This window comes from Zeus faber (genome assembly GCF_960531495.2).
Source record: "Zeus faber genome assembly, chromosome: 21".
Taxonomy (NCBI): domain Eukaryota; kingdom Metazoa; phylum Chordata; class Actinopteri; order Zeiformes; family Zeidae; genus Zeus; species Zeus faber.
Window position 1 is genome coordinate 16439186 of NC_137208.1, and position 13147 is coordinate 16452332.

At 43.5% G+C, this 13147-nt stretch overlaps 1 protein-coding gene across 1 annotated transcript in view; it reads right to left on the bottom strand.

The window, feature by feature from the left end:
* The window catches only part of magi2a (membrane associated guanylate kinase, WW and PDZ domain containing 2a), a gene marked incomplete at both ends in the record, with an annotated part of 192299 nt that overhangs the window by 64567 nt on the left and 114585 nt on the right, over positions 1-13147 (bottom strand). The window contains one exon of the mRNA XM_080022644.1: positions 5870-5989. Within this exon, the coding sequence (XP_079878770.1) occupies positions 5870-5989 (120 nt within the window). The remainder of the gene's footprint in view (positions 1-5869; positions 5990-13147) is intronic.

Sequence of the window (13147 nt, forward strand, 5' to 3'; positions counted from 1 at the left end):
AAAAGTCTCGAAAAACCATGACAACACATGCCAAACATGGGCGAAGTGCATCAGCACAGAGCAGGGGTCGGGAATCTATGGCTCCTTCGATGACGGTATATGGCTCGCAGACAATTTTGAGCTAAAATTTTTCATCACAATTAACAAGTAATAAATAATTATTCTGTGTCATTTTCTAGTAAAACAGGTAAGCGAAATTACAATTTTGAAAAATAAAATTCAAAATATAATTGTGGCGGACAAAGGGGGGTAGTCCAGCACCGGCTGCGGACCACAGAAAGACTCCGGGCCCCTCCCGGGTCTCTGCTCAGTCGCCATTTGTGGGAGTCTCTGCCCACAGGTAAGGGTTTAGGGAGGGAGACGGAGGCTTTCTGGCCGTGGTGCGCCGACATGGCAAGAATTTTATTGTTCATTTCAATATGCGGCACGCAGGCAACAATTATATATATCACTGAGGATTATAATAATCATTGTCGTTAATTAGGATCCTCTTGGGTGCAGGAGGAATGGCGTTCCACTACTGGGCTGCTTACAAGCCTGTGCGCCAATCCCCTCTGTAGACAGAGAAAACTCCCTGCCTCGTGTAGGACCAATCAGCTGAACACAAGTGGACAGAAATGGAAAAAACTTCAATATGTATGTGACAAATAATCTCTTGAACTTGAACTTGAACCTGGACCAGCTGATTCTTAAAACTTGGAACGAGCTTCCCGTCACATAGCACACAATGCAGCGTGTGAGTATTGCCGTATTGACCATGTTTGGCTCTACATACGCATGTGAGCAGACTTTCTCACATGTGAGAAACATTAAGAGCAACCTACGCACACGTTTAACTGATGGAAGCCTCAACGCAGCATGAAGCTTAACCTCACTACGTATGACGCAGACTACAAGGCCATCAGCAAAACCATGCAGCACCAGAAGTCGCATTAATGGTAAAAAGTATTTAATTTATTATTGGTTAGCTACAGTAAAACAATATTATTAAGAAGAATAAAGAGAAATGTATTATATATAGCGCTTTTTTAAGTACTCAGAGACTTGTTATACGTTAAAAATGTATGCCTTACTTAAAAAATGCATGCATTAAGTTGCATTAAATTTTATTAAATATTATACGGCTCACAAGGAAATACATTTAGAAATATTTGGCTTTTATGGCTCTCCCAGCCAAAAAGGTACCCGACCCCTCGCAAAGAGGATCAGCGGGCGAAGGCAAAGATCACCGACAGGGATAGAGGGAAAATTGGCATTCCAGCACATGCATCTTGGGCCAACTGATAGAGCATGAAGCTCCCCCACTCGTCTTGCTGATGCAATGGCCAGGAGGAACCCTGTCTGAATAGACAGCCATTTCAGCTCGGCCTCCCCGATGGGCTCAAATGAGGGCGGGCACAGGGATTACAAAAGCACCGACAAGTCCCACGGGGATACCTGTGGGACTCGAGGCGGATTCAGAAGTCAGAGCATTGACCTTGCCCACCAGTGCACCTACTTCAGATCTCTTCAGGGACACCCTGTCGTCCACGTTTTCAGCAATAATTATGGATAATTACCGGTGTATCGTGGTGTCTGATAACACAGCTCTCAGGTTGTCCACACCGAGACACGCAGGGCACTCATCCTGACCGTCATCTACCTGAAGAGCAGCCATGCATGTGCCACAGCTATTGGGGTCCATTACATTTTAACTGTTTACCAGACGATACCACGTAAATACGTAGATGCTAAGTTGCTAACCAATACTCAGCGAACGCAACAATCGCTGAGACTGCAGCTTTCCAACAGGGAAAACAATGACCCAGCAACAATCCCCGCCCGCACAATCACAGCGGAACAAGTAACTGGCTGCCAACACTCACATTAGCGAACTCCGATTAGCATCAGGCTAAACAGAACAGTACGCCGAGTACTACCGGGGCCGGTACCCCGAAGCCACTGCCACAGTTATAATATAAATGAAGTAGTTACTGAAACAATTCAACTACTTAATGTCAGATAGTAGACATCAAAAACAGTATATAAATACAGTATATCTGTAATTAAGAGAGCACCAGCGACACTGTTGCTCTACTTACCATTAGCCACAGCTGTATTGTGAATACCATCAGCCAGGTGAATGAAAACCTTGCATGACAGTCCAAGATGTAAGACTGGTTAAGCTCACCGTAGCGTCTGGGGGACGAACACCCATGGCTCCAAAATAATTTACAAGGCTACCCACAGATAAACTCACCCGTTAGAATAAACGCCTTATGTTTACATTTTTTACGGACCTGCTTCTTTCAAGCGTATTGCGAGAAGATGCAAAGGGGCGTCCTTCAAGATGATGCGGGCTTCTATAGGGGAGGTGGCTCCGTGTCATCGAAGGACAACAGGTGACTTTCTTGGTATAAGCACTTGACCTGCCGAGACGCAAGATGGAGAAAATCCAGTGCCTGAAGGCACCGTTTCTGACGGTCGGTAGGAATGAAATAGAACCTCTGTGACCCAGTATCAACAAAGACTAAACATTAGCTGGAATTCAAAGAAGCGATGTGCGAGAGTGTTTGAATCAAGGGCCAATGCAAAAAGACACATAATTTGGACCCCTGACAATGGGAAAAAAGTATTATGGTCTGATGAGCCATGTTTCACCCTCACTACATCTGAACAGGATTATGTGTGGAGAAAGTCAAATGACGCCTTCAATCCACAGTGTCTGTTGCGAACTGTTAAACTGTTAATATGTCAAAAAGAAAAGAAGGATAAGAAATAAAAAAACACAGCTCCATTTCTCACAAGTTTTCAAAAGTCGATTCGTGAAACAAATTATTTGAGGCGCTATTTCGCGGTTACATAATGCCTCAAATCCTCACCGTGCAAGATGGATAGGCCCGGTCCGAGCTAGACAGCGTAAATGTGAGTATTTCAAAATGCAACAGAACTGCATTATTCTACGCAGTCTGAAACGCAGCCTGAGGGGAGTAGCTGTGTCTGGGCTTCACGCTTCATGCTGGACAAAGCTCGCAGTCTAGCTCGGCAAACAAACAGGCCCTGTCTGTTTCCTCCGGTACTGTGGCTCCAACATTAACCTCCACCAGGAGACAAAAAGCCACGTACATGCATAGACAAACACTCTGCGCACATGGAGACACAAAATAATGCGGGTCGATCTGCACAAGCATGCACACCCACACACCAAAGATGCATTTACAGACAAAGTTTATGTTTGGACACACGACCGCGACACCTGAGGCAAAGAAAAATGTTCTGTTTAGGAGAAGACTTCAGCTGTTAGTGTGGGAAAGAATCGTAATGAACTAAGTTTGTGCGGTTACAGCCCCATGGTGCAGACTTCAAACCAGAGTTTCCGTTACCTGGTAATTACCGTTTTTTGACCGGGACAATCTGTTGAAGTCTGACATATTCTCATATCTCTCCGGTAATAATGTCCGGTGAACATAATTCCCTCTAAGCACAATTTGAATTAGTGCGATAAAACAATAACGATAATGATCGGCATATTTTTTTCCTCAATGTTGAAATAAAATACACACAATAATTTAGATGAAAAAAAACCTCAGCAGATCTGTTTATCTCCGCATTCGGCAAGTTGCAATGGAAAGCCAATCAGTTTGGACGATACAAAGCTGATCCTTCACCTCTAACCAATCCTGTTTGTCGATATAGAAATAAGCCCCGCCCACAGGTTGCGCTCATAAACACAGGACACAGGAGTGGAGACGGAGCGCAGCGTCCAGAACTCGGAGGAGAAGCAGAAAGATGATGTATCGTTGACAACAGGGACACAGACATCCATAGTTTGGCATTTTTTGGGATATTTAGGTTCGAACAAAAGCAGACGGTAAATATCCATTCTGTCGTAAGATATGTTGACGGGACGTCCTGACAAATGTGGACAACACCACAAACCATATTATATATTTAGACCTACTTGGCATTTTTTATTTCGTCAAAATTTTATTGAAGTGACTGCACTTGTTACTTATTGTTCGCAAATGAAAATAATTTCATTTCAAGTCATAATACTGGTAATATTTATTTGTTTTTCAAAATGGCTTAGCTGACAGCACTTATTTTATTTATTCTACAATGAATATTATGAATCTACATGCCTTCTTGTTTACATGCCTGATTTTTATATAACCTGCCTATCAAGCGTTTCTAAGCCCAATAAACACAGATGACGGGAATTTCTCCCATTTGTCCGGGACATTGAACTCTTCCAGGAAACGTGGACCGGCAGCAATTTGTTCCAACAGAAACTCTACTCCCAGCCCATCTTTTTTCCAACCGCCAAGTCTCCGGCGGTTCTGAATGGTTTTGCCGTTACACGAGGACAGGCTAGTTACGTATCTCAACTGGTATGCTGTGTTACTGGTGGGAGGGGGTGATGAGAAGAAGATGCGTTAATACCCACAAAGATTATTCCAATGAGCGGGTGTCAACATTCGAGACAAACTACGACAGCAACAATGAGAGGGCACAGCAGACAGTTTTGGGAGTGCCAATGAGATTTGAAAAATACATTAGTCGATGTCTCTCCTTTTGGGTAGGAGACAGCCATTGATACGTCTTGCTGGAGTTCTCGGAAAAACACGGACACCTTGATAAAGAAATGGAAGAGTGTAGCTGTAAAGAGATCATGCGACTGTCGGGATTAGAACCGCAAACTATGGACACAAATTCTGGAGACTTAGTGGGAGAATTGTATCCGGGGAAGAAAAGAAAAAGGCATAAAATAAACGTATTCAGCGCACTCAAGAGTGTGAACTAAAATAACCTGCAGGATCCCAGAAACGCTCGTCTTTGAAGTCAAAGCAAGTGGCAGAATTGCTGTGAAAGCCATGGACTCCGATGGCTTCAATCAATCAAGAGTACCACTAAGGTTGTGCTAAAAAGCGGATTAGGAATGGGATTCATAATGAAAAATTCAATTAATCCGGCCCACAACTACTAAAATCCATCTAATTGCATAATTTGATGGCTTAAACGCTTCTGAAAAAAAACGAGGTTATATAGAATGATAATGCACCATTTTTCTATTGCGAAAAGCAATGATAGGGCGTTCATTCACATCAAGTGTCATAAATGTTGGTCTTTTTTCTGCCTTCCTCACAGCGCACTCTCCGTACCAGTAGTCTTTGCTTCTCTCTCTCTCTCTCTCTCTCTCTCCTCTCCTCACTTTCTCTCTCGTGTAATTGGGCAATAAATTATTAAAATATATAAAATGGTGAATGATGGTGGAGGGTCCACCCCGAGGAGGATCTCGTCTCCCGGTGGAAGCCATCCGTTGAATGAGATGCAATGCTCCCGTTGCCGAAAGGATCTAACATCGCTCCTGGCAACCGACCGTTAAATTGGCCATCTGCAATGTAGTTTGGGGTTTTTTTTTCCCTGTTTTTTTTTTGTTGTGCTTCCTCTGCGACTGGGACGCGCAAGCCAAGTAAACTGTAAACTGATGCGCCAAACCCTACAAAGACAGTGCCCGAGAGAGAAGGCCTCTGCGACCGCTGTCCAGAGAGAGTAGTTGGCGGTTTCAGAGGGGGCCTGTTCGTCTTGATAAGGCAACTGAGGCCCCATGATGGCTCCACGAGGGAGAGCCAACGTGCAGGAGGGGAGAGCTGTCGGCGATGTCGTGCGCGTTTTGGTCTCTCTCTCCCTTCTCTTAATTTACTTTCGACTGAGGCTTTCTCCGCCGTCACGATGAGTGATGTCAAGAGTTTTGGTCGTGGAAAAACAGAGCGATCCTCACGACACATTTTCGCCCGCGTTTATATTCCGCGTGTGGTTGGGGATGATGGGTCGTAAATGGAAAAACTTTTACATTCCACAATGAATCGTATCCTGAATTGGATTTTACCTTCATATGTTCCGCTCTCTAGCAAGGCCCCGCTTTTCTCCAGTTCCATAAACCGGTCAATGGTCACAAAGTTGTAGTCCACCCCAGGTACTTCTCCTTCCTTGGGCTGCCTGGTTGTACCTGAAGGGGTAGAAGTCGAAAGGAGAGAAGGGGAGCTCGGTTATACTTTCTGAAGACCCTTCGTCACTTCACAGTAGTGGTGGGAAACCATCAGCCGCCTCCCCCTGATGAACAATGATTACTTGCTATTTCGTATCCATATTTTTGTTTGGTTTTAAGTCAAAGGACTGAATTGTGTCAATTGTGTTTGCATAGTAAGGATTTAGACTTGCTCGGAGGAAAAATCAGGTGGTTCATCTCAAACTTTTTATGCCCAGCGATAGAAACTTAATCAACTTAAATGCTTGTGAGCATTTCATGAGTCTTGTCTGTCTTTATGTTGTTCAGGACAGTTTGATGCTGTGGATGTAAACTCCAGGTGAAAATCAAGTGCGTTATATACTGTATTGTGGATACGCTGGTCAAAAAACTCACAAATAATATTTAAACTGCAAATATAATACACCATGTTTTGTAGCAACATTGGCAACACACTACATACATTAAAACTTTCATTGCAAAGGCTTGGGCCTAACAGTTACAGCACAGTAAGCATCATAGTCAGTGTCTAAAAAAATACATACACAGGCAAAGGTATATAACAGGCCACTTGTGGGAAACTGATCCTGTGCCAGCTCTCCGTCCTCTCTTCTCCTTAGGCTAGAGGAAATATTTAAGAAGGGTACAAGTGCCACTCCTGGAGCTGTGTGATGCAACTAAGAGGAGAAATCTTGACACATCCATAGGGAAGACTGTCACCTGTACACAACTCCAGGGTGAAAAGTGAGGGTTTGCGTTCCTCCTTGCTGTGTGCCAATTAGACCTGTTGGAGGTTAGACAAATTGACACTGGCTGTGTCAAGAAGCTCTCCATCTGAGGTTTGAAGAGGGTTTAAACGTCTGAGCTGAGGGCTGTTCTCCCTGGAGGAGAAGCCAGCAAACCCAATCCTCAGACCCTCAACGTAGTACGTGAAGTGCTTTAAACAATCCATTTCGATCTTTGTGGTCTCCGTTCGCAACACCTGTACTGTTGATCGCTCTTTTTTTGTGGCAAGGCATGATTTTGTAGTTGCCTTTAAAATGTCAACTGAAAAAACAATCAATACACAATGCTGGCAAATACTGAAGCATGGAGAAATCAAAAGAGGTCAAAATTGTTTTTTTCAACTAAACCAGCGATGCAGCTAATCCTGCCACCGCTAGAACCTCACCAGCTGACACAAGCTCCTACCACCTGTCACATATCATTATAATGTGACAACAGCAGCGGACAACTGGACAGGTGTAAATTGAATATCCGGACTCTGTTCAGTCTGGCATGCAACCCGGGATTATTCTCTGGCGTGGTGACTCTTGGACAACTATGTTCCATCTGTGGACGTCGCTGACCGCCCAGGCATGAATGGATAAGATGAAAAGACAATAAATCCATTGAGGCTATGAAGATGTCGGCCAAGGTCGTTTTATAAGCTCAATTTGTTGATTAATATGTCCTTATATGGACATAACAAAACCTGAATAGATGTTACTATTTGTTAGGCTGTGATGTCCTGGAAACCCACCTTGTCCCAATTACACAAAGCATAGTCCAGATCTGTATACGGGCATTGAGTTATCAGTTTGCCCTTCAAATAATACGTTTAAGGCTTCATATTTTTAAAACTCCGGTATTTTTTAAACCTAAGCCTTATTTTTCGATCGTTGGGAGTCAACCCGAGTGATCACAATCTTGACTGCCGCACATTCATCCGCCCACTGCACGGTGGTCGGCCAAAGCTATTCTCTCAATACTGGATCAATTTCAAAGATTCTGATGCCAATCACTTGAGCTGATTCTTCCTTTTCCTTTCTCTTTTCCATTTTCCTTTAAGGCTTGGTCAGAAAAAGTAAATATACTGTACATTGCTGTCCTACCAGACTTTAGTCTTGCTCGCAAACATTCCGTCTCTAGAAAAATCTCCAACACATTATTACTAAATGGAGAAACAGCAAAATCCTGTCTTACTCTCCTTTACGATGTCTCAATAATGGTGCCTGGTAATGGAATAACTTGGTGTCTACATGTAGGTGTCCATGTGGGGAATAATGAACGGTTTACATTGGCTGAAAGATGTACGATTACTGCTTTCTGTTTAATTGCAATGCACATACAAATCACTGAAACAATGCCAGAAATTAAATGGTATTCCACCTTCCATCTCTCAAGTGTGGCAGCGACTATCTGTTGAAACCAGCTGTTTTTTTTCAAAGCTGCTTGCTATATTTCATTTTGAGTTTCAGGATTTCAGCAGGCCTTTTCATTTGATTCCAGAATTGGCAAACACAGAAACACAGATCTCACTGTGTAATATTGTGTTAATGGTTACAATGGAGCTGAGTAAGTCCAACTACCATGTTAACGACAACTAAAATGAACACTATACCACAAAAAAAGCACTGACATTTAAGCCTAGCCTAACATTTCAAACTGTTTTTACTACCCAATCCTGTTTCCGCATTAACCCACACCTTCCAAAATACCCGTTTCTGTAAGCTCACACCAGAAGCGACAAACAGCAACAAAGCGGCCAGAAGTCATTCATTTCCAATGGGAGGTGGCAACAAGGAGTGACTGGGAGCGATGCGACGCTCGGCGACGCCATCTCGGAGACTTGGCAACAGGAGAAAGTTAAGCGGAGTTCAACTTTATGATGATGGAAGAAGATCTCGGAGGTAGTTGGGTTCCTGGTGAGGTTTGCCACTTGATTTGTAACGTGATATATATGTGACCCATTGCAGCAAAATCCGAATTGTCGTGCATTTCTAAAATCACCAGGAGCAGCCAAATAAGTTGAAAAAAAACGTTCTAGTAGGAAAATTCGATTTTTCCAGATTCAGTTTTTTTTTAATCACTCAACATATTTTCAAAACCGAGTTTGATTTATAAATAGTAGAAAAATGTTAAACTGTGGAGTTAAATATTCCGGTTAGATTACATGGGGAAACACAGTTCACTTATTGAGACGCTGAATAGTGCTGAACAACGCAGATTGATTGTTTCCTTTAAAGCGACCGTCCAGGTGAAGATTATTCCTCCATATTCCATGTGAAGTCACAATGTGAAACTGTTTGATAGAGTTCAACCTTCAAACCATACTACTTTTACACACACACACACACACACACACACACACACACACACACACACACACACACACACACACACACACACACACACACACACACACACACACACACACACACAGACATTATTGTGTAGGTGGTGTATACCAACATATACCAACAAAGAAGTAATGCTGATGTCACTTCCATAAACGAGACGAGGATCTGGTTTCACTTGTCTGTGAAAACATCTCAGTGTAGTTATGGATTACGAGAAGCGGGTGGAGGATCTAAATCACATCGCGGACCTTAATCTGACCAGTGCAATAGATCCAAGTCAGTGTAAGCAGCGCATACTGGATTTGGACACGTTGATAGTCAGTTCTCTGACAGCGATGCTGAGTCTGATACCGGCGTTACTCCTGGACTTGGAGAACATTTCAAATAGCGGATTTCAACCGGAATGTTGACGATGAAAAAAAATATTTTCAAGAACCACCGGAGGAGACCAACGATACGCTCGTTGTTGTTACAACAAAAGAAGTTGATGACGTGATGAAGTCTGTCGAGGTTGGTGATGCAGATTATGAACAAGCAGCAATGCACAAGAACTGGGGTTAGCCCACATAACACAAACAACTTTGAAGATAATTGGCAAACGCACATTTATATATTAAATGACACACCGAGGCTGATATATAGAGACTCATTATTGATAGACTCTACATTTTGTTGTGTTGTCCGCACTTTTAAAATACAAAATAATTCCACTTTTATAAAATATGTATGTTCTTACTGTTAAATAAAAGCTTTTTTAGAAACAAAAGATGTTGTGTGTCGATGAAGCTGTTCAACAATCCTTCAAAACAAAAGAACAATGCAGAGATTGCTCCATTCAGCAGGGTGTCAAGTCCCCATTCAGCAGGGTGTCAATTGGACAGGTGACAAGTAACTAGGCTGTGTTGGTCCTCCAAGCTATTTGCATTCTGGGAGCTGGCTGAATGAAGCCAAGTGTGGGGGAAAACTTTGAAGGTGATTATCTCAGAAACACAGTTTGCCACATCCATGCCATTAACAAGTCATAGCATTAAAAATATTTGCTTTATATACACAAGTGACACCTTGTTTTGAAGCACTGATTCTTCACTTTCAAATTATGCGGAAAAAGTCAAAAAAGCCACTAAATGTGCTTAAAGTCTGTTGTGGGTCACATATTATTATTTATGATATTCATATATTATATTATAATATATAATACATTTTATAAATAACTAAACATAAAAAAAAAAATTCACTTACAAATAAATATATTTTCAAACAACATCTAAATAAATTAAAGCAGCTATATGCATTTGTGCATTAATCTTTTTATATGCTGCTATGGCAACTACTCTGAGGAGTTGAACAGGAATGGCTACAAGCGACAGAGATCTCTTCTGGTGTGAGCCTACGGCTCGGCTTCAGCATTCAAATGAAACTTTGAGAGTAAAACGGAGAGCATAGAGGTGATTTGCTGAAGAATCGGTAGACATCGTGTGTGAGTGTGTGATCTCCAGCGGTGGGGTCTGTGGTGGTGTCACTTTGCACAGACACGTGTATCCTTCACTGGTAGTTCTTCCTCATTGGCGGATCTACCGAGTTACGCTGTAGCAGCACACGCGCACGCGCACACGCACACACACACACACACACACACACACACACACACACACACACACACACAATAAAACACACATACACACTTCAAAGAGGACCTTTGATGTTGGGAGCTATTTTTAGCAGTGTCTTCTGGCGGGGGACTTCTCCTGGGTGACAGTTTACTAAAAGGAGGCAGGCGCAACCCAGCCCCCCATCCCCGTCACCTTCGCTTTCTTTCCTGTGTATATGGGTCACGATCCTGCACTGCAAATCAGCGATTCGGTGCAAATATACCTCTCTGAAAAACAAAAATAATGATCTTGCGATAAACCACTGTGAGGTTCAGCCAAAGACAAAGCTCGCTGTGCGTCTTTTCGGAGGGAAGTGAACCATTATTTGCATTTTGCAACACGCTCATTACAGCACGCTGGGAAATGCATTACGGTGAAACACTGCATTCACCATGGCGTCATTGAGGCGACTGGGTGTCGTGCTTTTAAAGCTCCCCGCCGGCCCATTTCTGGATTCGGGCCATTTGGGGTTCAAAGACGAAAACTCACCAAGTGTTTGGCCCCCCCCCCCTCATTCTTTTGCAGCGACATCCTATCCATCAAGGCCTTTTTCTTTTGAGACAGAGTGCGACCCACAGAGAGAGAAAAAGTGGGGGAAATTGGGAGCGAGAGAGGCATTACGAGAGAGCGAGATAAGGGATAAAAATACCTGCAATAGTTCAGAGGGGAACAGTAGCAATGCCTTCCCTGGTGCTTTTTGCGTGTTGAAACCATAGCGCTGGGGAAAACAAACAAACAAAAAAAAACGCCAACTACTGCTGACAACCGGAGCAGATGGCGATTTATTTGTCCTTGGGTGCAGCGCGTAATAACAGAGGCGTGGCTTTGGAGATTCATCTCCTGTGTGAAAACTGTTCTTTGGAGCCTCCCTGTGAGCACAGATATTTGGCAGGGGGTGAGGTGGCGGAGAATAAGACGCAGAAAGGGAACAATAGCGCCTGAGATGGAGGTGGGCGGGAGCCGGTGGAGAACACCAATAGGCTGTGGGTCTCCTAGCCTACAGCAACACCTGCAGCCTCCCCCCAGCTCTTCCCCGCCAGCTTCCACTCGGCAGTCGCGGGGAAAGAAAGCAGCTCTCAACCGCGGAGCTAAGCCCTGTTACCGACGGGGCACGGATCACTTGCAATACCTGGAGTGGTTTTTAATAACCGGCGGAGGCCGTGAAAAACACTGCCGTGGAACACGGACTGCATTAGCACGGCTCTGCTCCGAGCCATCTGTGTGTTTAGACAGAAGCCACGCGTTACACAACACGTGACCCTGGTGCATGCTTTACATGAAATTATGCCCGATCGGATACAATGACGGCATGAAAAAAACGCAGAGAATGTAAATACCGGATCGTATGTGAGAAATTGCCTGACGTGAGGGCAATGAGGTCCTTGTATTCATCCCCGGGCAGGTGTTGCGTACTAACATCAAGACACTCAATGCATGGAATAGGGCTCTGCTGTGCTGATAATATACACTCGCTCATACTATACATCATCAGGAGCTTGTTGTATGATGTCAGAACTAGGGCCAATCATCAGTCATGTAGTACAGAGTAATATAATTTAGATAGAGAGAGGGGAGAGAGAAAGTGGGGGACAGAGAAGAGAGAATAAGGAAAAGGAACAGAAATAGTGTATGTTCTCTGTGTGTGTGTGTGTGTGTGTGTGTGTGTGTGTGTGTGTGTGTGTATGTCGCGTGTGTGTGTCAGTTTGCACTTGTGTGTATGTCAAATAGAAAATGAAATAAAGAAATAAGACAGACAGAGAGAGAGAGAGTAAGTAGGACAGAATGTGCCGGGTCTCTCGGGTCCTCCTGTCTGGAGACTTGCTGTCGCCGTGCCACCTTTCAGCCCTGTGGCTGCCGGTCAGTGCCTTTCTCGCAGCCCTTTCTCTTGAGCGCAGTCTGGAGCGACTGGATCAGGTGAAAGAAGGGCCTGATTACATTTGAATTAGTTCAGTGAGTTGTGTGTCTGCTTCTTTAGACCGGTAGGTTTAAGTGAGTTAAGTCACAAGCTTCTTGAGTGCTGAGTGGCAATAGTTACGGCAGGTCAGAGGGCCGATATTGATCTGATACCAGGAGAAAGTAGGGCAGATATTAAAGAAATGGATTATTTTTCTGCCTTTAATTGATACAAATGAATTGAACCTCAGTTTTTATGTTCTCATAACAATGAGCAAAAGTATACGCTGCGCTATAAAAGTAAATGGATGTGATTGATGCTATCTATTGGACGATACTTCTGCTGGTATCGCTAGAAAAAAAAAGAAATTGTCCATCCAAGTCCTGTTGGGTTTGACTGTCGAACTTACAACCATAACTAACAACTATTATGAATATTTTTGCTAATTAACATTTTCAATGATGATTGAACAAAG